The sequence below is a fragment of the Meleagris gallopavo genome, chromosome 12 (assembly GCF_905368555.1).
Source record: "Meleagris gallopavo chromosome 12, MGAL_WU_HG_1.1, whole genome shotgun sequence".
Classification (NCBI taxonomy): domain Eukaryota; kingdom Metazoa; phylum Chordata; class Aves; order Galliformes; family Phasianidae; genus Meleagris; species Meleagris gallopavo.
Window position 1 is genome coordinate 19,629,195 of NC_139415.1, and position 23,906 is coordinate 19,653,100.

General features: G+C 47.1%; 2 protein-coding genes across 15 annotated transcripts in view; one reads left to right on the forward strand and one right to left on the reverse strand.

Moving 5' to 3' along the window:
- The window catches only part of PPIP5K1 (diphosphoinositol pentakisphosphate kinase 1), a 41,427-nt gene extending 38,580 nt beyond the window's left edge, over nucleotides 1-2,847 (forward strand). For all 13 annotated transcript variants that reach the window (XM_085234097.1, XM_085234103.1, XM_085234106.1 and 10 more), the window contains one exon: nucleotides 1,077-2,847. In XM_085234097.1, coding sequence (XP_085090223.1) covers nucleotides 1,077-1,765 — 689 coding nt within the window. In that variant the 3' untranslated portion in view covers nucleotides 1,766-2,847. The remainder of the gene's footprint in view (nucleotides 1-1,076) is intronic.
- Nucleotides 2,848-4,323: 1,476 nt separating this feature from the next.
- The window catches only part of MAP1A (microtubule associated protein 1A), a 50,424-nt gene continuing 30,841 nt past the window's right edge, over nucleotides 4,324-23,906 (reverse strand). For both annotated transcript variants that reach the window (XM_085234086.1, XM_085234087.1), the window contains 5 exons: nucleotides 21,539-21,621; nucleotides 20,729-20,869; nucleotides 11,310-20,079; nucleotides 8,705-8,937; nucleotides 4,324-7,766 (listed from right to left, as the gene is read on the reverse strand). In XM_085234086.1, the coding sequence (XP_085090212.1) occupies nucleotides 7,611-7,766; nucleotides 8,705-8,937; nucleotides 11,310-20,079; nucleotides 20,729-20,869; nucleotides 21,539-21,621 (9,383 nt within the window). In that variant the 3' untranslated portion in view covers nucleotides 4,324-7,610. The remainder of the gene's footprint in view (nucleotides 7,767-8,704; nucleotides 8,938-11,309; nucleotides 20,080-20,728; nucleotides 20,870-21,538; nucleotides 21,622-23,906) is intronic.

The following is a 23,906-nucleotide window of genomic DNA, read 5'->3' on the forward strand; positions in this document are numbered from 1 at the left end:
AAGTAGGTAAAAGGAAATTAAGTCATATGCCCTGTTAGAAAGCTCCCAGAGACAGATGGAAAAGAGACTCTTTATAGTACTGTATATTACAGGGAAATGGATAATGTCTCTCCAGGCATCCTCTGCTGAGTGCCATAGGACATGGAGTGCCTGAATGCACTTCATTTTCATCTCAAGTTCTGTGCTTATCCATGACACGTGGCCAACCCAGTGTCAGCATGTGAAAGCACATTCCTTACCTGCTAGCCACATACATGCCATACTTGGAGCTCCAAATAGGATAGCCTTCCGTTTAACTCTTCACTTGTGGGAAGAGTGTAGTAACTTGTAACTTGTGTTACTTTTCTGTAACCACTTGCTTGTCACAGTCTCTGCTGAAGTGATGACTATAGTTTGTCCCCTCTGCTGATCTGACTGCATCTTGAATGAGAAAGACCCATCAAACAGTTAAACAGCAAATGCCTTAACACAAATCAGTGTTGCCAATGAAAGGGCAGATCTGCTCTTCTCCTGGCTGTTTGCTCCTTAAGTACTATTTGCTCAGCTGTCACTGAGGTCAAGGAACTGATCTGGCCAACAACAATTGTTTAATCCTCCCCCTTTTACTGGACTAGATATAATCTAAATCTATTCTCTGGTTTCACTCACTGTACAGCATAAGGCAAGAACTGTCACTGGTGGAGAAATATTTCTTCTTCCAGAGGCAATTGTAGTTCAGCATTCAGGGACTGTGTGTGTCAGGATCCAAGGGTAGTGATGTTGAAGATGAGTGTTGCATAATAGAGAGGGAATGAAAGAAAGCTTTTCCACTCAATATCCAACATGAAGTTTTGTGTTGTAAAGTCAGTGTAGCATTATATAACAAGATGTAAGTGTGGATTTTGTGCTTGTGATTTCATGAGCTGAACTGCTGCCAGAAGCACACCTGATAGCAGTTGCAAGCTCCTGCCAGGGTGCATGACACGTAGGTGACCCTCACCCATCTCTTGTAGAACTGTGGGATGGTGACAGCTTGGGTTTGCTAAGGAAATACCAGCTAAATGTTTTAAGATTTTTTTTTTTCCTCCTCTTTGCAGACAGCAGTGGCCCTTCCAGTACTGTCTCCAGTGCAGGCCCATCCTCCCCAACCTCTTTGGACAGCTGCACTCGTTTCAACTTCGCTGAGAAACTTTCCATCAGTCCCTCCAAAAATGAGGAGCAGCTGAGTGGCCAGTCCCCTGAACAAGGAGAGAGGCAGCCTGACAGTGGAGGGCTTGGTGGGGAGGTGGGCATGTCTGGGTTGCCAGTGACGGAGCCCAATGCTTCTGAGACCAGGAGTAAGGACCCAGAGCCAGGTGTGCTCCCAGAACTGTGCAAGAAGGAGCTGGGAAAGGAGAACTCTAACCTGGAGGAAAAAAGTATGGTGGAGGTGGAAGAAGATTCAGCTGAGGAAATGCTAGATTCAATTAACATAGGGAAACCAAAGAGTGGTGCAGAGTCTGAGATGAGGCCAGCTGGGGAGAGAGTGAAGCCAGCTGAGGGAGATTTAGGAGTAATGACTGGCCTGTATCAATCAGGGCTGGCCAAGAACATCTTGGTGCCCTGTGAAGAGGAACTTCTGGGAGAAGAGTTGGACCCAGAGCATGTGGGTGAGGAACCATTTATGGGATGCAGTGCTCTGTCAGACCAGCTTCTGTCTGGTCAGCTGTGCTGGGAGGAGCCGCCTCCTCTTGAGGCAAGTGTGGAGGGGCTGCAGCCACTATGTCGGGAGGATCAGCAGAACTAGCAGCTCACTGGACAGCACACTGTGAGCGCTTCTAGCCTGGAGGCAGCCAACTTCCTGCACAGCACTTCATGCAGATGGTTGTCCACGGAACAAGCCATGCCCCAAGTCCATAGGACTCCAGGTCGTGGAAGAGTCTGCTCTGCTCCTACACAAGCCAGCTCTTTGCCATCCAGCAAGAGACAATACTTCATCTGCCATGTTAAACAAACAACAAATGCACCTCCATTGAGCAGGGATGTGACACTGCGTTGGTTCAGCGTCTCTCTAGGGCTGTACGCTCACTGGGACAGTGGATTGGTAGAGCTGAGGCTTTTGGAGTGGTGAGTCCAGAGGACACAAATGCTCCCTGGAGATTAGTAGGCCCACAGCCTTTAGGGAAGGCATTCTGGGCTCAAAGTAATCGGGTTCTTCACAACCATCAGCCTCCTCTCTGTTCCTTCCTTTCCTTCTCTTGATCACCACTACTGGCTGCCAAAAACTGATCCAGAGAGGCAGTAGAGGGAAGAATAGGAAAAGGAGAAAGAAAGCGTTCTGAGTGAGTTTGAGAAGGAGAGCAATGAGAAGAACAGGTTCAAGACAGCTACTTGCAAGAAAACCTCTCTCTGGAGTGGACTTGAATGTTTTCCTGCTGGGCTGGGCTGGCAGGAGCCAGGGATCCAGCCAGAGAGAGGTGTGCAGGGAGGACACACACGGGTTTTTCTAGTCCCCAAGGGTCATGTGAGGTAAAGCTTTGAACTCTTGGTGACAGAAATTAAGAGAAACTGCTATTTGAGCAAATCAGGATTATTAGAAACCAATAAGAAGAAAACTTTATTCTATATAAAATGAGAAATATTTAATACATATTTATGTAAACGAGTTGTGAGCACAAGCCTGAAGGCAACGTTGACACAGCTGTCCCTGCCATGTCCTGAGTGCAGGGCAGGGCTGTGCCTCTTGCGCCTCCTGTATTTATGGACAAGTCTGTGTGTTTGTCTGTAGCTACCATATACGTTTTTGTGAAGCTCTGCCCAAAGATCTCTGTGCTGTGTTGTGATGTGTGTTCACAGTAAATCTCTGCTGTGGGTCTTGTGTCTGTCTTAGTTGACTTGTGCAGCAGTGTGTGTGCGCCAGACCTTGCTGATGCTCAGAGCAGCAAGCCTTGCTTGTTCTCGGCCATTCTGGAGGAAGAAGAAACTGTGGTCAAGACAAGTCACTGCTGAAGTGAGTGCATATGCATGGAGTTTGCTTGAGGAAAGCCAGATGCTTCTTTTCATTCTCCTTGTTTGAGGAACTGATTGTATGGGGGAAGAGGTCCTGGCTTGCACAGTGATTTGCTGTAGAGTGAAGACTCTGGGGTAGTGTTTGATTCCTCTCACCTGGTCCAAACCTTCTCATTGGTTCCAAGGACATCCCGTGTAATGCTTCCTTGTGCCCAACAAGTCGACCTTTCAGTTTGGGTGTTTCAGTGATATCCATTTGTACTTGAAATGTAGTGGATCTTAGTGGCTTTGAGTGCAGCTCTGCACCAGGAGGAAACCCGTGCTCTTTCTGCAGGGCTTTGTGCTGGGATCTGGGAGAAGGCCTGCTGTGTGCTCATGGAAGAGCTCTGCCTTTTATTGGCAGTATGGTATTCAGGTTTGGATGAGCAGCTTCCTTGGCCTGTGCCTATCAGGGCTGAGGTTGCTAGGCTTTGGTGTGGCCTGGTCCCGAGAGTTGGCTGTGGGAAAGCTGGAGGTGGAGTAGCTCTCCAGATCCTTCTCAGGGCCCTCAGGCAATGCCTGTGCACTGCTCCTGCAGTTCTGCCCTGCTGTGGCCCTCCTCTGAGGCTCACGGAGGGCCCAGCTGGTGCCACCAGCTGCCCTGAGCTCTGTCATGCTGCACAAATGGTGGTGTATTCCCCTCCCACTGCAGCCTCTTCTGAGGTCTGCTGCCCCATCCCTGCCTTCTTTTTTGCTCCGTATCCATCTGTGCGGCGTTTCCTCTAACGGGCTCTGGGGAAGCACAGGAGCTGAACTGGTGGCAGCTGGGCACAGCAGGAGCAGGTGGCTCCTGTCCTCATTTTCAGCAGAGAAGCAGAAGAGCCCAAATGAGTTACTTTCCCTTCAGAGAAGCTGTGCAGCAGGGCAGAGGTGTGCTGCTGCCACAGGGATGGGTCATGCTGCGTCAGCACAGTGTGGAGGCCCTGCTGCTGGCCCTGCCTGACTGCTGGCTCCAGGCTGGCACTGCCCGGCGGTGCCTCCTGCACTCTGGGGATGTTTCCAGTTCTGGGGTGCCAGCTGTGCCAGGCAGCGCAGCTGTTCCTGAGGAGGGGCAGAAGGCTGCAGTGCAGTTCTGTGCGGCAGCATCCACAGCAGTGGCTGCACACACAGCTGTGCCTGCGGCAAGGGGCAGGAGGTGGCTTCAGGACTGCAACAGTGAGCAGCCCTCCCCAGAAGGCTGATCTGCCCCAGCTTGGGCATCCCTTCTGCAAGGCTGAGGGCCGGGCTGGGCCACGGCAGCAGATGTGGGGAAGCAGTGCTGCACACCCCTGCCCACACCACGCACACTTAAAGAACGGTTTGAAACAGATGGAAGGGTTCTTGTTCGCAATTAATGTGGCTTTATTATTAATGTGTTGGGCTCCTCTCTTGACAGTAGTTAGTTACATAGTGTTTCATATGGAAATGGGCAGAAGGACAGAGGTTGAGGAACTAAATTCAAACAAATATGATGCTGAAGAAAAGAATCAGGGCTCTGTTTTTAAAACATTTAGCATAGAAGCTGGGAGCACAAGTTGCCATTTCAATACAGTTAAGACGTTCACTTTTTTTTTTTTTAATTATAGGTTTAAAATAGTATTTTGTACCTATTACATACAGGAAGATTACGTGTTGTTGCCCACATGCAGAAACAAGCAAAAGCAGAGTTTAACTGTTTCTCTCTATAGGGTTGTATTACCTCTGGCTCTGGATGGGTTCTGCTGGCTCCTGCAGGCTGAGCAGAGTCCGATGCTTTACGAATTGGAATTTATACAGTTCTTTTTCCCCATAGTTTCAGAAGATCACAAGGGAGGGAGAGAAACTGAAGGCAGAAGAGACTGCCACAAAAGTCTGAAAAAAAAACTGTGGAGTCCTGAGGACACAGAATTGAACTGGGGAAAGATTGAGCAGTCTGAGCAGCACAGCTGCAGAGGGCAGGAGCACAGCGGGCGGAGGGTGAGTGTTTGCCCTGAAGTGCGTGCCAACAGCTGTGCTTCTGCTGGGAGGATGCAGGCACCTTGCAAAGCCTCACTCTTACTGCTTAGTTAGACTTGCTTCAAGTTTAAAATTGAGAAACATTCATATGTGGGTCTATCTAAAGTTAGTGCATTAGCTTTTATGCCTAGCCATGCTGAGGGATCCAAGGACCCAGTCAATAAAGATGTCATGTTTATTTCTTTAGCTACCCGGCACTGGATGTTGAGCATTTTATTCCTGCAGATGGCTGCCATCCAGTCCCATTGACAAGTGAACCAGGATGTCCCCAAAGCACTGAAGGCAAAAAACCCCAGAGCAGCGTCTGGGAAAAGCATAAGTAGGTCCATTACTGCCTACAATTTCTTGCTTTACCTGACATTCATAGAAAATAATCCCACTGGGTTGCAGAGAATGACATGTATTCTGGCAGACACACTGTGATTCCATGGTTAACGTGAATACAGCCCAGGGATTTCAGAAATCCCCAAGTAAGTCTCACACTCCTACTAAGGAGTATGTTTAAAAGGGCTGACTTTCACAAGGAAGAGGCTGCTGGCCTCGGGTTTAGTCCTGCAGCTGCTGGGTTTCAGACATAGCCTCGCAGGCTGCAAGCAGAGATCCCTTCTGTTGCCAGCAAATTCTCTCTGGTCTTTTTGTTGTTGTTCTTTAAATTGCAGCATCTAAGTATTTGTACTGAGAAACCTCTGAGCTGACACCAAGAGCATGTAGTGTCAAGTTAACGTGTATAAATTAAAATAGTAAATCCAAACAAAAAGCAGCTTAAGATCAAAAAATAAATATATAAATTAAATGCAAAATAAACCGTTTCCCTAGAAGCTCCATTTTAGTTCTAGGAGCAAGTTTCTAAGCAGCATTTTCTTTGTGTCAGCTGCTAGAAAACACTAGCAAAGAAAATGAAGTGTCCTAGGCAAGTACAGCCCATCGTCCTGGGATGCTTACTGTGGAATCAGACCTCAGCTCAGGGCCAAGCACTGTGGGTGACGCAGCAGATGGAAATACTTGTATGCCAAGCCTTGCAACAGCACTTTCTGTCTCATCTCTCCTTCATCAGTGGAGCACAACCTACTGCTGTTCATTTTGTCTTACAGAAAGTTCAAGTCATCCCTACCATAAGATGGTCCTGGTTCTGGCAAAGGCTTCCTGCTGCTGATGACACAGTGCACTTGAGCACCAGCACTCTCAGACTTGGTCCCCCTGCAGGGGCAGCCCCACAGCTGAAATGGGCTTGTGTGCCAAGGAGGTTCTGGGTTCAGCAGCAACGGTGCCCTCAGAGCAGACAGCTACATTTCTTGCCAGGATGGCCACACAGCAAGGACACAACAGGTTGCCAGCTGCAACCACAAGTAGCTCCTCTGTGCTGGCAACACGTACATCCCTGAAACAGGTATGGAGAAGCTATGAGCTAACAGTCACTGATCTACTTCCCCCAAGTGTTTCTGCAAAGAGTTGTTCCTCCTCATCCCACAGGTTCTAGTCTCCAAATCCTGGGCACACTTTTTTGATGGGGCAGTTTAGGCAACAGTGCTTGAACACAGCTAAGAAGCTGGGCTGTTGGCATACATGTAGCGAAGAAACTGCTGTTGCTTGCAGAACTGGCCCACATCAGCTCTACTGGCCAGACACCAGCATCTCAGTATGGCATGTGAGTTCCTCAGCAGCCTCACCCCACTATTTAGAAAAACCTTTGGTTTACCATGGCGGGGAGGTTTCTCAAAGCTCAGAGGCTAACAGAGGCCAGGTTGTTGCAGCCCTTCTGCTTTAGAACTGGCTGTAGTTGTGCGTTTGGATTCTCTTAAGTGTGACTGTTCAGGCAGTGGCCCCTCTGTGCCTCTGTAGGTTAGCCACTTGGTGTGCAAAACTCAAGTTAGCAGGTTAGGAATGTGCTCTTCGCAGCAAAGAGCAACAGGCTAAGCATTCTCCTCTCAACCCAAGATGTCATTCAGTACAGCTCCCTGAGCACAGAGAGCCAGCATTGCAGGAGTCTGCAAGCAAGTATTTGGGACAGAAGCCTGCAGAAGTAGCCAGCAGTGGCCCTGCCCAGTTGGAGTACAAATCTCCTCACCCAGAACACCACCTGTATGCTCACAATGGGAGATGGAAGAATGCCCTTCCCTGTCACACTATGATTGGAAAGTTTGACCTTCCCTCATCATCTCAGTCCATTTACTTTGCAAATTAGTTTTCTTCTCTATCCCCCTGCCCCCCAAACACCGTCAACATGCAGCAGCAGCATTTTAGCCCTCACCAGAAAGACGAGGGTCATGGTGCTACAAGTTAAATGGCAAGGCAGCCAGGAAGAGAGTGGAACAAGCTCTCATAGCAGCAAGGCAGCCAAGATAGTCTACAGAAACTGTACAGGCAGCAGAATAAAGCAGGGAAAGTGGAAGCGCCCCTGGCCTACAACTGCTCTTGCACAAAACCTTAGCTCAGTCCAGAATATTACAGAGCCCTGCACTTCTTTCTCACGGCATCCAGTGCTGAGCTAGATGGGTACCCGATTGCCTGACAAATGGGAACCATGTAAAGGATTAAACCAGAGAAGACCTGGACTGTGATTAGATGGTGTCTCTGATGTTGCATCGGTGATTGGAGAGTCAATGAATGAACGTAAAGTGGGGCTGGGAGATTTAGAATTCAATCTTACAGGCTGGGAAAGATTCATCCTGCATCACAACAGTGCTGCTGCTTGCCAGTACCATGATGTTTAGCTCCTGCTGTTTCTCATGTGTCTGCTGGTACCATTCCCGTGTCACCTCAGTATCATGTGTTGGGATCAACGTCACCTGGGGAAAAAAGAAGCAGACGTGATTATCTGAGAACAACTGCAGTCATAAACAGTGCCCATAAGAGCCAAGGCTAAAATTTCTCATTGATTTTGGAACACTGTCCCCTTGGTACTGCTTGTTCTACTTAATGTCTTTCAGATGTCAGATCCTCTAAGGCAGAGCTGCTGCTTTATTTTACGCAGTACCAGAACAATGAGGCTCTGAGTTGGCTGCAATCTGGCAGTACTACCACAATAACAGTGAAAATGGCAGCAGTACAGGGGAAAGCATCAATGGTGCTCCAAAAACAGCCTTAGAAAGATCCCTCAGTGTGAGAAGGGACAGTGCTGAATGTCACTCCTATTGGGCTGATACTAGACTTTGTATAGCTCCTGACCCAGTGCGCAGCTCCAGGACTTTGAAATCTAAGGCTGCTTCATCTGACAGAGCACACACACTTTCCTGTTTCTGTCTTCAGGAACAGCGTCCACCCTGCTGGATCCCCTACAGACCTGACTACAGTGGAAACATGACTAAAAATACTTTTTTTGTTGTTTTTTTAATCACTAATAAAAGTTAGCATCTGTCACTAATAAAGTCTTTGAGCAAGAAGGGCTAGCAACAAGTGCCATAGGACGTTGTGATGAAATGTAGGCTGCAATGCTGCTTGTTTTCACTTGCAGACAGGCTCATCTTGGAGCAGATGAGCAGGCACGCATGATCTCTAAATGTTTCCTCAGAACAATGTGGAACGAAGGACGCACCTGATTCCACTCACATCATTCTGCCCTCCTCCTCTTAAGTACATTCTACTAAAATGCAGAGCAATGCATGCTCAGTAACGTGTATATTCTCTTAGAGTACTTCCTCTGAGCGTGTTTGTTACACGCCCTTTCTTCCCAGTGCTTGTGACACATGGAAAATTACATGCATTCTTTGGCAGTCCTATGACCTACCTGCAGGTTCTCCCCCCACTGAGACTTCCCTTCCAGGAGTGCATCCAACACCGCACGGCTTGGTTCTCCATTGGCCGCATCGTTCCCACTCACAACATAGTACGACGCTCGAACCCGTTTGAAGAACTCTGGATCTGTGTTCTTTCCGCTGCAGTGGTTGGGGATGTACGCCAAGTCCACGTAGACAGGCGGCCCCGTGGGCACAGGCAAACTGCTTTTGGGACTATTGGAAGCTTTGGAAAAAAGAAAGCAGAGGCTATCAAAATCCTTCTGGAATGAATAAACACAAATTCACGCTGAAGAACATGGATTTCAGAAAGGTTCTTCCCTGCAGTTCAGATTTATCGGGCTCAGAAACAATCCGGGTGGATTTCTGAGCCAGTACTGGAAGGAAATGAAGGGAAAGGGAGTTCTGCTGTTCTTTGAGGATGGACTGGGAGGCCTTAGGCTCTGAACTCTTTCCTGAAGAAGGGAAGCAAAAGTTCCATTATTAGCTTTTGCAGAGTTGTTATCCCAATCAATACTTAGTTCTAGCTTATTTCTTTTTGTTTAATAACCTACTTTTGCTAAAGAAACCTCTTCTGTGACCTCTGTATGCCTTTCTTATCTGAGGGTACTGCAGTGGGTTTTTTGGAAGTTCCACCCTGGCTTTCTGCCATCCCTGAGAATTACTGCTGTTCCATGGACTCTAACGCTCTTTCCTAGCAACACTGCTGCTACTTTTCTACATCTTTTCTTAATTTGCTGCTTTTTATATTTATGAAAGATCTTACTGTTATTGTACTCAGCAGTATATATGCATATACAGATACAACCCATGGAAAGACCGTCCCTTCTCTCCCTCTCACTTTCTGTGGACTCACAAAGGCCTCTGTCTTCTGCTCTCTATTCTGTGAGAGCTCACACTTCATTCTGTGAGCATAAAGCTGCCAGCACTATCCTGTACATCTCCTTGTGCCGCCTCGCTGCAGCACAAACAAATCTCCGTCCACTGCAGCCACTGATGTCTATTCCTCATCCCAAGTTTAAAGCTGGGCAACAAAGAGCACTTCTCCGAGCACAAAAATCCTGTATATTTGTGTTAAGCTTCCCTTCAGGCTTACACATCCAGGCACTGCATTTTTACCTTTCTTTCTGCACGGTGCTTTCAAGACACGGCCGTTCTGTACAGACACACTGCTAACGTCCTGCTGTAGGCTCTCTGTTGGACCTCGTTTCTGTGCCAGCTGTTCATGAAAGTCAGTGTTCAGCACCTCTTCAGGCCACATTCCCTTGCAGAGCCCTGCAGCCATTTCACTGCTTCACCCACTACTTTCCTCTGACTGCCCACCGCACTGACAGTCTCACAGACTGGCCAGGGTTGGAAGGAACCTCAAGGATCATGAATCTCCAACCCCCCTGCCACATGTAGGGCCACCAACCTCCACATTCCATACCAGACCAGGCTGCCCAGGGCCCCATCAACCTGGCTTGGAACACCTCCAGGGATGGACGGGGCATCCACAGCCTCTCTGGGCAGCTGTTCCAGCACCTCACCACTCTCACAGCAAACAACTTCCCCCTGACATCCAACCTAAATCTCCCCTCCCTCAACTTCAAACCATTTCCCCTTGTCCTGCAGTTATCAATCCCTTCCAAGAGTTGATTCCCCTCCTGTTTGTAGGCTCCTTTTAGGTACTGAAGGCTGCAATGAGGTCACCCCGCAGCCTTCTTTTCTCCAGGCTGAACAAGCCCAGCTCCCCCAGTCTGTCTTCATAGGGGAGGTGCTCCAGTCCGCTGATCATCTTTGCAGCCTCCTCTGGACCCTCTCTAACAGCTCCCTGTCTTTTTTGTACTGAGGGCTCCAGACCCGGACACAGTACCCCAGATGGGGCCTCGCAAGAGCAGAGTAGAGGGGGACAATCATCCCCCTGTCCCTGCTGGCCACCCCTCTTTTATCAGTCGCTTGGCCTGACCACCCCCCTTGCTGTCAGCGGTGCCATTTGTCAGCGACACAAGTTTCTCTCACCTGAGGCATATTTGCAACACACACATATGGGCTTTCTTTTCAGGTCTTCCTCGTTGGCTGCTCTTACTGAAGAGGAGTGCCTGGTAAAGCCCCTGCAACCCTTCTTCTGCTTCTCCTGCACCCTCTCCTTGCCAGAGTGCCTACAGTGAGCATCTGCTGAGACCACAGCACATCAGCAGTGTTTTCATTTTCTCCACCCTCACAGGCACTGCCCTCGTGCTGGCTCATCTTGCACTCAGTATCAAGAATCTGGGGCAGATGATTTCCATTTGGCCTGCGCTTTGCATGGAGCCTGGCACTGTGGGGTCTCAGCTCAGAGATGGAGACGGTGCAACTGTACTTATCACCCACAGCTGGGTTCTGAATTAAGTTTTCCAGGACTCTCTGAAGAGGTGGCTGGATTCGGCTCTACAGCGAGTCAGAGTTTACCTCAAGGCTCCAGGATTTTTATGTGACTTGTGTGACCACATCTTTTCTCACTGCTTTGATTTCTTACGCCTAAGAAAACCTGTTCTCTGCTTTGCTACATTTAACTTGCTGTGGTTTCTCTGCGCTGAACCTGAAAAGAAAATGGACATTTAGTGAAGAATCTCTTACCAGGATTTGATTTGATGCCATTAACAAGGCTCTTGCCAGGGTTGCTGTGACTGCTCCGGGCTAACTCATCCTCTGTGTGAGGAGGTTGCACCAGCATACCGCGTGGTTTGGGCTTCTCTCCTCCATCTCTTTCTTTTTTGGCAGCGGCAGATTTTGGAGATTTGTCTGATGGCTGTTTCACAGGAGTGGGCGATCGTTTCCCTTTCACATCTAATTTACGAGCAGGAGAGGAAGATTTGGGTTTGCTCAAAGGCTTCCTCACACTCTTGCTCTTTTCTTTCAAGTCTTTCTTTGAAATTTTATCAGTTCTACTCATGCTTTGCTCATTCACTAACATATCAGGGTCTACCATGCAGACATCGGGGTGAGGTGGATGAGGATGGGGATCTACCATTGGAACAGGCTGAGGATCGTGGCTGGACCTAGAACTGACATGATGAGCACTCCCAACAGCTTTGTCCACTGGGAGGAAATCAGCATCTTCATCTGAGTCCATGTTGGCATCTGCTGTGATGGATGGACACTCTTCTGTCTCCGGAGGGACATCCGAGTCTGACTGGGAAGTTCCAGAATCACTCACTGATGTTGGAGGGGTCTCCTCCACTGTGGCTGTTTGTGCAGGGCTACTACTAGTGTGGGGTGGTCTTCCCTGCACTGAAGTGTGGCCTTCCTCCTGCGAGAGGTCACTGTCTTCAGAGAGCTCATGAGGGCTCGGGTTAATGAATGAGGGCGACAGCTCTCCCTTCCTCTGCTTGTATTCATGTGAGGAAATTTTCTGTCCACAGTCAAAACTGCCTCCTAAACGTGTCTCCATGTCATGGGAAGCATCTCCGTGGTCCTCTGTTCTTCCACCCCTCTGCACATCTGGGAAAAAGGGCTGGAAACTGTGTTCGGGGGACATCAGAGAGGAAGGACGGCTCTGTCTCTCTGTGTCCTCTTTGCCTGTGCATGGAGAAAAACTGCTGTCAGAATCAGGACATGTTTTTTCATCTTTTGCCTCTGCTGAATGGTATGTGCTTTGGAAAGCTTGCAGACTGGTGCTCACCTCTGTTGGACCATTAGCTGTGGTTTTGTCATCATGCTGCTGATGAGGAAATGATGCCAATACATCAGGGAGGGATGTCAGTGTCGTCAGCTGCTCTGTAAGCGGTGCCTTCTGCTCAGGACTAGTTACACAGGGTTGCTGTTGTTTCTCTGCAGAGAACGATGTGGGCTGTGAACTTTGGTACTCTTTCCTGCATGGCAAAGCACTGCCACCCATGCTACTACTGAGTGCAGAACCGTATTCTTCAGCTAACACAAAGTCTTTGGTTTCAGCTGTATGGGTATTAACAGCATCGTCTGGAATCTGTAGAGGTGCATCCCAAAGGCTCCTGGCAGTTGGTTCTGCTCCTGCACCTGCGTATGCAGAAAGCATATGGGAGTAAAAACTTTCTGCTGTAGCTGGTATTACAGGAGTTGTTGCTTCAGATGATGGTTCCTCTGACAGGCTGGAAGAGTCATCTTTCAGCTGCTCTTGGGACGCAGACTCTTTCTCCACAGCTTTGGAGAACAGTTTATCCTCTTCATATGGACTCAGCAGTGAGAACTTAGTTAAAGATGAGCTATGGCTGCTGACCTTCTCAGAAACCTCCAAGTACTCATCTTTTTTCTCCTGGCCTGAGGACAAAGCACAAGGAACCTCTAAAGGAAGAAAACTATCCCCTGAATGACTTGCTGAGGTTTGCTCGTGTCTGAACACACTAGATGTTTCGCTCTTCCCTAGCAGGGAGCATTCAAATCCAGAAGAGAGAGCCATCACTCCGTCCTCTCCTGCTGGAACCTTTTTGCATTCTTCTTTCTGCTTTTCAGAAGCAGACTTCAAATAAGTGGCTTGCTCATAGCACTCCAAGACCACCTCTGTACTTGGATAATCTGTTACACGGAAATGTGATTCCTTTGTGGATTTTCCAGCATCCTCTTTCTTTTGCAAAGAATCTTGGCTTAAATGGCACATTTCTGAAGCCTGCTCATCTCTGCCTATGTCTGGCAGGTCACTGTAGCCCGCAACATGTGCCCCCAGAACTGTGGCTGGTGTAGTTTTCCTAATTCCATAATCCTCTTTCCACAATGGCTCGGAAGGTGATGAGGCAGTAGAAGTGGGTGAGATGGAGTCCTCACGCTTGCTTTGCAGAAGCAGTTCTGATACACAGAACTCCTCCGCCGCTGAGATGTGTGCGTAGACTGTGCCGGCAGCTTGGTCAGGGCTGTGGAGTTTGAACTCTTTTTCAGATCTCTCATTAGCACCTTTTTCTAACTCTGAGTCGCTCATGTTTTCTTCCCCTTGATCTGCTTTCTCATAGTATACATCTTTCAGATTTTGCCCGTTGGATTTCAGGGATTTTTTGTCTAGCTTCTGGCTAGACAAAATGATATTCTTATCTGGAGAAGCAGCATCAGTATGGGCTGCTGATTTTTCTTGATAAAATGTGTCTGTGGGAGAGACAAATGCTGTGGCTGCGGATGATGGGTGATGTTCAGAGCCCCGTTCTCCTGACAAAGCACAGGATACCTTCAGTTCCTGCTCTTCAGACAACCTAGGTTTATCTGTTTCAGACAAGGGCAGGTACTTTTCATGGATGTCTGCATACTCAAAGGCTGCATCTGTTTTATCTTTAGGGGATGCTGGAGATGACAGCTCCTTCTCAGCAGAGGTATAAAGGCAGGATTCTTCTTCCTTTGCAGAGACGTGAAAACTTTGATCTTTTTGAAAGCTTGGTGCTGTTGCTGGCACCTTGTCAGTGCGACCTGGAATGTCTGCACCCTCAGATGTGAAAGAGGAGAGTCCAGCTCCAGATACAATTATCTTCTCATAGATGTCGGCATACTTGAAACTTTTTTCATCAGGATAGGGAGTTGGTTCTCTTTCTTCTTGTTCTTGTCTCATAGAACTGTCATCACTTCTGGATCTGCAGACCTCTTCCTCTTGGGAAGGAGAGTCCAGGGGGCTCCTGGAATGGGACTCTGGAAGATATGCCACTGGGCTTGCAGCACTACTTTTTTGAGGAGGGACTTGTCCAAGACAGGAGTGTGCATACTGCCCTGACACTGCAGCACTTTCTTCTGTGGATGCTGCTACGTATCCATACGCTGCCTGTCTTGTTGACTGCAATAGAGCAGATGCTGCCGCCATCTGCTCTTTGCTTCCTGTAGGGTCATAGAGAGTCTCGATGGATTTGTACCCATCCTCTTGCTTTCTATCTATTTCCTGATATAAACCACTGACACCTGTTCTCTTTTCTGCAGGCTTCGATGGGATTTCCTCCTGTAGAGGTGCCTCACACTGATCTACTTTGTAAGGCCTCTCTGTTTCTGGTGTTGTGCCAGTCTTCTTTTCCAGAGGGCTAGTTGCTATCACCAGGGGAGATGCTGTCAGTGCTTGGTCTAGTGACTTTGCATAGATATCTAGGACAGCTTTCTCCTCATCATCTAAATAAGAGTAATCTTGTTTAGACGTCAACAACAGATCTTGCCTTTCTTTGCCTCCAGGTAACACTTTGGCCTGACTTTCCTCACCAAAAACATACTGAGAAGACAGATGAGAACTGTCTGGGAAACCTATGTCAGCAGGAGCTATTTTCACATTCTTTGTTTCTACTGTAGGTTTGGTACTCTTCAGTGTCTCTTCTTTATAACCACACGATTCCACATTTAAATGTTCTGCTTCTGCTTGCGTTAGCACAGGTTTGTCTTTGGCATGGTGGAGAACCTCATCCTCCTCGCTGGGTAACTGCCCTGCTCTTTCAGTATCTTTTCCTTCCTGAAGATACTCGTATTTAGAGCTCCATGCTTCCCTTTCTGCTCTTTTCCAGGTGAGACTGTCAGGCTCTACAGGAGACAGGATCTCCTCTTCTCCCATTTTAGGAAGGGATTTTGTTTCATATTCTGGTGCCTCATCCAAGAATGTGCTCTCTCTCTCCTTATCGTACCTCTGCCGCCTTCCCTGAACAGGAATCTCCTCCACTTCTTCTGGAAACCGTACTTTCTTCTCATTACTTACATCTTTCATGTAAAAGTCCTCCATTTCTGGAGATTTTTGTTCTCTGTCTTCCTTCATCCTGCAAAATTTAACATCTTCGGTAGAAACGTGTGATGACGTTTTATCTTCAGTTGGGCTAGATTCTATGAAGCGTGAGCCCTTGGCATCTGGAGATACTTCCTGAGAAAACAAGCCTGAAGTTCTTCCCCTAGATGTGCCTTCTCCAGTTAGAGAAAACAAACTGCTATCATCTGGAGACATTTCTTCACTGGAAGTGTCTCTGGCTGATGCGTCTCTCACTGGGGTAGTTTCTGGACAAGATTTTGATGCTTCTTTTACAAATCCTTTGGTAGAAACTTCTGGTGATTTTTCATACACATCTGGGCTCTGCTCCGTAAAATCCACGGGTTTCACAGCCTCTGAAGGGAATTTGTTAGTCAAGTCAGATACCATTTTTTCTTTCACAGGTCTATCCTCTGCAAAACTGAGAGATTTGATGTCTTCTGGAGAAATTCCCTTAACAAAAAGGTCTGAAGAGATTTCCTTGCTGGGACTCTCAGTGAGAGAAATAGATTTGGTCTCTTCTGGAGAAATGTCTTTAACTGAAACCTGAGAGGACTTTTCTTCTTCTGAGGCGTCTTCTGCAAAACAGAGCAGTTTTCCTTCTCCAGCAGCCACACCCTTCATAGAAATCTCTGGGGATTTTTCTTTTCCAAGATTCTCTTCAGTAAAAGAAACTGATTTGGGACTCTCTGGAGAAAATCGTGAGGTTTGGTCACTTTCAGATTTGACTTGTTGTGTGAACTGTGGAGAATCCATACTTCCTACAGATGTTCCTGTGGCAGAGAAAGGTTCGACGGCCAAACGTTTTGAAACGCCCGTTAAACCTTCTGCCACGGATTTGGTTTCTAGCTCTTTTCCTGGCTCCAGAAACACATCCATCTTGGGATGGGGCAGTGCAGGCACCTCCTCCTCCTCCCCAATCACTACTGTGTCCTGCTTGTGGTAGGACAGCCAGGGCAGCTCCTCCTTCCCCACGGGCGCTTCCTGCACCTCCTCCCCAGGAGACAGTGGCACATCACTGTCCGAATCCAGCTTGTGCTGCACAGGTCCGGGTGTGTCTTTTTCATATTTGTACTTAGCTGCAGTCACCTCATCATCTCTGAGAGGTTCATCCTTGGCTCCTTTCACCACAACAGAAGTTTGGCCTTCTGATTTCTTAGCAGCAGCATCCGCTTGCTTTTCAAATAGCTCTGAATCTACTGCTTCTAGTTTTTCCTCCACTGGAGACTGGTGGAAAGGTGTGTGTCCTGCACTGGTGGGGCCAGACTGGGTAGGAGATGCCATTTTGACTGTACTATCATCAGGGCTCATGCATCGCTCTTCAGCCTCTGCAGAGTCAACCTGGGAGAACGGTGTTTCTTCAGCAGACAATGGCAGGCCTGAAGTTTGCATCGCTTCTGCGGGGACGTTCATTAACACATTATCAGGACATTCTTGATGAGTAAACAATGGGGCACTGTAATGCCCTTGGAGTTTCTCAGGCATTTCAATATTTGGAGTCCCATCTTCTTCCTCTTCATCTTCTGCCTCTTCAGGAAGATCCTTTTTTTGAGCTTCCAGTTTTCTCTCTCCTTCTGCTAGTGCATGGAAATCTTCAGGAAGCGGAGATTTAAAACATTTATCTTCCTCCAAAGATGACGTGGGAGAGATTGTGCCAGCGGAGGGCACATAGTCGAGACCTTGGGTTGCTTCAGTCCGAGAAGAAGGCATGCTATTTACTGTGTCCAGAAGTAAAGAGCTTTTCCCAGTTTCTTCTGTCTGTGGTGCTGTTATAGATGCAACTGATTGATCTTCTGCTACTGAAGTTGCAAAAGATGAAAGTTTATCACATTCTGTAATGGATGTAGCAGAAGATACATGTTCCTCCTCAGCTAGAGGTGCTGCCACTATGTTTGTAGGGTATGCCAAGATTTCAGACTCCTGGCCAGCATAGCCTTTGGCTGCAAGGTCTGCAGCAGGCACGGCCTGTATTCCATGTACTGCTTCAAAAGAGCCGGGGTGGTCAGGAACAGAAATGTCATATGTATTGACATCGTACTTCAAGTGTGGGATCCTCTCTTCCTGTTCATCATGTATTTCTTCATCAGAAATGGTCTGCTCTGTTTCTGAGTAGCCTGGGATAGTTTCATCTTGGATATATGAAACATGTTCCACTGCTGCTCCTGCAGGGACTGGCAGACTGCTCAGAAATGACTCCTCCTTTGGTACCTCCTTTCCAAGTAACTTGCTTTTCTCACCCATGTCACTACATTCTTTTTCCTTTTCTTCAGTGGTCAACAATTTCTCCTCTCTCTCATCCTGTTTTAGCTCATAGAAATCTTTCATCTTTTCCACCTTCTGTTCTGCCTTCATGTACTTTTCTTCCTTTTCTTCCTGTTCTGCTTTTTCTAACACATCCTCTCGCTTTTCCTCCTCAGCCTTCTCCCGTGCTTCTGTCCCCTCAGTATACTTTTCACAGGTCTTTGTTTCTGCTTCCCTCTGTTTTCTGTCCAAAGAGATTTTCTCCTCCTCCTCCCTGTCTTCCTCTCTGAACACAGGTGACAGAGCACCTTTTGCTGTGAGAGCTGTGTGTGATGGTACCTGTTCTCTGTCTAGCAACAGCTGAGCTTCTCTCTCGCTGTATCTCATCTCAAGATCCTCATCTACTGTTCTTTCTTCATCCTCTGTTTTTTCAGCTCGACCTGCTTTTGGCTCTAGATGATGGACTGTCTTTTCCTCTGCTGGTGATTCTTTTTCCCTGTCAGTAGTAGTTGTTCCCCAGTCAGGAATGTTTGTTTTCAAAATCAGATCCACTGCAAGTTGATTCTGATCCATCACATCTGCAGGCTCTTTCATCTCTGTTTCAAGTGCTCTCCTAAATTTATCACTTATTTCAATATCAGACATTTCTCGAGTCACCTGCAAATTCCCTTTCTCCTCATGCTTCAGTTCCTCAAAGTCCTTTGTAAGATCTTCTGGTGAAGACAGGACTAACCTCTGTTCAGCAATGGCAGCCTCTCCTGGCTCCACCTCTGCTGGCACCTTCTCCGGTGATGTCTTGAGATCACTGAGTATTTCTTTTTCAGGCTTGACTTTGATCTTCTCAGTTTTGATTCTGCCTGGAACTTTTGCCTTGTATAATGTTTTCCTTACTTCAGGAGTAAACGGTTTTAAGTCTGGTTTAGACAATTTTTTGGGCTCTGGTTTGGTTTCTTTCTTTTTATCTTCTTTCTTTGCATCTTTCTTTTCCTCTTTCTTTCCATCATCTTTTTTAAAGTCCTTTTTCTCCTTCTTAATCTCTTTCTTTTCTTTGTCTTTCTTCTCCTCCAGTTTGGATACTTTCTCTTTAAGATGCTTTTTGCCAACTTTGTCTTTTGCCATTTTTCTTTTCTCAGCTTTGAGAGCATCATTTGATTCTGTCTTTATCTTTTCATGTTTAACAGGTTTCTCGGGAATCTTCTCAGAGTGTTCTTTAACTTTTTTCTCACTTTTAACGTCCTTTGTGACTTCTGGTTTTGCTTCTTTAATCCCCTCCTCAACTGCCTCTTCTTTCTTAGCTTGCTTTGTCACAGATGGCTTGGGGGAAGATTTAAGACTCTCTTTACTGTCTGTTCTCTGTTTAATTTTGGTCTGCTTGAGCACAGGTGGAGGTATTCCAGCAGTGATATCTTTCTGAGTAGCCACTGGGTACCTCAGAAAATCCAGGTGCTTGAGTTTCTCAAGACCTTCCAGTATCTTATTTTGAGGAGCATTTCCAGGAAACAAAACCCTTACAATTTTCTCTGTTGGGCTAGCTGGCAGCCACACCACTAGGGCTGTGATGGATGTGAGATAGGGAACGGAAATTTCACCTTCTTTCCCGCTTGCGAGAATTATGCCAGTCTTTGCTTTACTATTACCAGCCCATTTCTGCATTAGAAACTGCATTTCCTTACTGTCCTTGACAGGATTCAGTACATACATGTCCAGCCTACCCACTCCCATTTTGTGGAAAAGTGTGATAGGTTCAATGGTATTGCTCACCACCCTGTAGAGGGGCTCTGATTTAATGCCAAGCCTGTTGAGATACTGCAGTGTCAGGCAAGCTTCTTCAATGCTCCTCTTTACTTTCATAGATGATTCCGGCATCTTCAGCTTTTCAGGAACATTAAAAAAAACCACCCCCAGCTCAGGAGAAATGAGGTTCTTCATCCAGTCGCTGTAGTTGGTAGAGCCCTGGGACTGTTCCTCCTCTTGCTCAGCAACTTTCCTCTGCAGCAGCCCATTGATGCCAGGTAGGTTGTCCGCTCCGATGTGGGTCAGAAGAATAGAGTCAATCCTATCCAGGTGCCTTACCAGCTTCCAGAAACACGATTTCCTGTCAGAGCCACCATCCACAAGGATGTTAAACCCATTAACAGCAAAGAGAGCAGAATCACCTCTTCCACCAGGGAATATGTAGCAGCAGGGTTTAGAAAGCTTCAAAAAGCCCCCTGAAGTGGGCGGCTCCAGAAGATCAAATGGAGATGGCACATCAACTGTTTCAGAGACATATTCTGCAAACTCAGACACCCCATCCATTTCTGGCAGAACTGGATCGGGGTTCAGTTTCAGATTAATAATATCCTGAAATCGAGGATGTCCAAGATTGCTCCAGTCTCCTTCTCCCAAGCACGACACAGTAAGGGAAGCCTTGATATCTGAATCAGCGTTGCTAAGAATCTGCGTGACCTATTGAGACAGGCACAGATAAATAAATGTCAAATACAGCTCTGAGACCAATTCAGCTCCTTAAAAAAAAATTAAAAAAAATATAAAAAAAAGCCAGTTAATGCAGAAATACCAAAGACCTCACAAGCACATTACTAGCAGGAAATGCTGAGGGTACATGTAATATTCCATTGCAAATAAATGTATGGGGCTACATTCTGCTCTCTTCTGAAGTTCTTCACCTTGCTGTGGTATTATGCTTCCTGAGCTGCATGCTGACAAGACCTCCAGAAAGAAACCAGCAGCAAGAACGACCTTGTCCTTTTTCCTTACTTCTTTCTATTCACCCTGGGATATCAGTCTCTAGCTCAGTTCAAAAGTAACAGTTCCCTTTTTATTTGTGAGTTCTAACCCTGAGATGCCCTTTTAAATGCCATACATCATTGCCTAACTAATCCTCATTAACTGGCTAGCAAACAATCACACAGCAGTTTGCACAGTTTTAGTACTGCGAGACTTTGAATTCTGTTCAGATTCATTTTCTTTCCTGGAGCTTATTTTAAAAGGTCAGGACTGTATGGGCCTAGGGACATACTACGTGATAAGTAGAGCTACGTTTGATATCATTTCCAAGCTTCTCAGAGAAGGATTTAACTTACTACTTACTCACCTCTGGGTCTGAAAGTATCTCAGCAAATTTCTGGTAAGTGAAGGTCCCTGTCTGCAGGACCAGGTCTCCTTCCTGGTCAGAGCTCTGACCACAGAAGATCAGTAGTTTGTGGGCTGATGAATCGCACACCAGCGAGCGGACCTGTTGCCATGAGACAGCACTGTCACTAGTTTGATTTGCATTTTAAAAAGTTATCTGTATTCTTCAGCATGCAGAAGAGAGTACAACCACACAGAGAGTGAAAACAGTTCCAGGTGATATTAACGTGCTATTTACAAAGAGCCAAAATGTGAGTTTCCTATATATAGGGAAGGCAGTTCTACCGCCCACCTGATGCAGCTCAGTGTCACGTTATAATTCACATTAGGAAAGTAGGCCAGGGTTAAGAGAAAATGTTTGGCGTTACATTGCCATGTCAGATTGGTGCATCAAGACTCTCATCAAACTAGAATGCTCAGGGTTCAAAAACCTTCCACCCTGTCCGTTGGGAAGCTCTACCAGCTCCCAAGAAATAATTAACATCAAACAATTCTACAGGCACTGACTCTTCCAGGAAGCGGCTCATTCCCACAGCGCTGGGACACGAGGAACCAAACGTTCCTGTGTGTCTCCTTGTGTAGCAGTAATCTCTGCTCCAGAATACTGGCTTACAGCACACATCTTGCTGGCAAACCAGAACATCTGGTGTCATCGCATCCTGCAGCAGATGGGCAGCGTGGCTGAGGTTGTGCTAAGTGTGATCGTGATCTTCCATGTTAAACATCAGCCAGGAATCTGACACGAGGAAATCCCCCAGCACCAGGTTCTTACCTCAGACACAATGCTGTCCACATTGGGGTTTACCAGGATCACTGTCTCCAGAGTATCACTCCGGTGATGGAGGGTTCTTTGGCCTAGAAATTAAACAGGAAAGGAGAAGCTGGTAAGAAAACAACTGTGTGTCAATGTTTATTCCAATGTTTAAGCTTCTAAAATTTCATTTCAGCGTGACTTTGATTGCAAGGCTACAACTTATATTCCAGACTCAATTTAGTAAACAAGTCTGAGAGACAAAGCGAACCTTTTCAGGTAACAAAGAAAAAAATCTTATTTCTGGATTAGCATAATTTGCAACTCAACTCCAATGTGTTCTGAAGTTCACTGTGCCAGATATGTCAAACCACTGGCTTGTGCCAGACAGCTGCGCTCCACACACACTGACATGGACTGATTATCCCACCCAAACAGAAGTATTTTCATAGAATCTATGAATGGCCTGGGTTGCAAAGGCCCACAGCGCTCATCCAGTCCCAACTGCTGTGTGCAGGTCGCCAACCAGCAGCCCAGGCTGCCCAGAGCCACATCCAGCCTGGCCTTGGATGCCTGCAGGGATGGGGCATCCACAGCCTCCTTGGGCAACCTGTTCCAGTGCCTCACCACCCTCTGGGTGAAAAACTTCCTCCTAATATCCAACCTAAACCTCCCGTCTCAGTTTAAGACCATGCCCCCTTGTCCCAGCACTATGAACCCATGTAAACAGTTGTTCACCCTTCTGTTTATATGCTCCCTTCAAATATCAGAAGGCTGCAATGAGAAATTTTTCCCTCATTGCAGACACCATGGAGAGGTATCTATGGATGTTGTCCAAGCTTTAGTCACCACAAAGAAAACCAGCTGATGAAAATGACTGCCAACTCGCCCTTCACTGGAGTGGTGCAGCACTGAAACCAAATTTCTTGTCATTAGTCAGTTTCTTTTCCCCGTAGTGCGGTTTTGTGTATGTGTGTGTTTTCTTTAAAACCACACTACTAGAGATGAACTGCTGCTATGAAAAGATCTGGAATTCCTGCTCTACTGTCTCCCTCATGTAAGAATTGCACCCAGACAAGAATCTGTCAAAGAGCAAGAGCCTGGTAGCGCAAGAAGGCACTCAGGATGGGAATTACATGGAGATTTGGCAAAATATTGACATAACCAGGACCCTGATCAGGTTTTGTTTTTGTTTTTTTGTTTTTTTTTTTGTTTTGTTTTGTTTTTTAAAGAAAGATCAATGCCTGCTGTCCTGAAAGGGAGGGTTCTCAGGCCCAGAGCATGCTCAGTGGTGCACACGAGCATCCTATCCTTCCAAGCACCAGGCACCAAAGTGCCGCAGAGGCAATGCCAGCCTGAGGGCTGCAGGCAGCCTTGGGAGAACAACAGCAGCTGCAGGAGAGGGGCTGTCTGCAGGACTAATGGGCATTGAAATACTGCTGCTCTTTGCCATGACCGTCATTCAAGCCTAAGCAGCTGAGCTGTCACTGCTGAGAGGGGCAAACAAAGCAGGGTTTGTTAGCATTCTGCTCACATCCTCCCACCCCATAGAGGGGCTGCCCCCTTCATACTTGAAAGAAAGAGTTCAAGCTATGGAACCAGCAGCTGTGGCAGATGGAAGGCACAAATGGTGCGGGGCCACGAAGATGATTAAGGGACTAAAGTGCTTTCATACGAGAGGCTGAGAGCATGAATGTTGTTTAGGCTGGGAAAAAAAAAAGGTGGGGGAGGGGCAAGGAGATTATCAATGTTTATAAATAATGATGGAAGATAAAGCCAGACTCTTCTCAGCGGTATCCAGTGGCAGAACAAGAGGAAACAGGCACAAATTAAGAGACACGCGGTTCCATCTGAGGACAAGAAAACACTTTTTTACCATGAGGGTGGTCAGATGCTGGAATAGCACATACAGAGAGGTGCTGGAGATTTCAGTTAGGCTGTGGGAGAGTTTTCCTTCCAATTTTTCAGAGGAGAAGCATCCACTGTCAGCCAGTGTCCACACATACAGAAATTTGAAACTGACATCTGAAAATCAGGACAGCAGAAGCCTGAGCTCTGCCCAGCTGGCTGCACTGGGCAGGAGAGGTCTGCAGGATAGGGACACTGTTCCTCAGCTGCTCAGAGGCAGCCCGGTGACAACAGGGAGAGATCAGGGCAGGAGAGCAGCATGTCCTGCTGGGCCACAGCACAGCCTTTTCTTCCTGAATGCCTCTCAGACTTACAGTTGCATGGATGCAGGCATGGCAGCCAAGGGAAGGCCAGCCATCCCAAAGCCCTTTGCTGGCTGCTCCCTCAGTACAGGCCTGCAGAAGAAGATTTAAACACATGGGCTGGAGCATCCTTCTTACAAAAATTACAACAGAAATTAGCAGTGTTGCAACCAACGCTG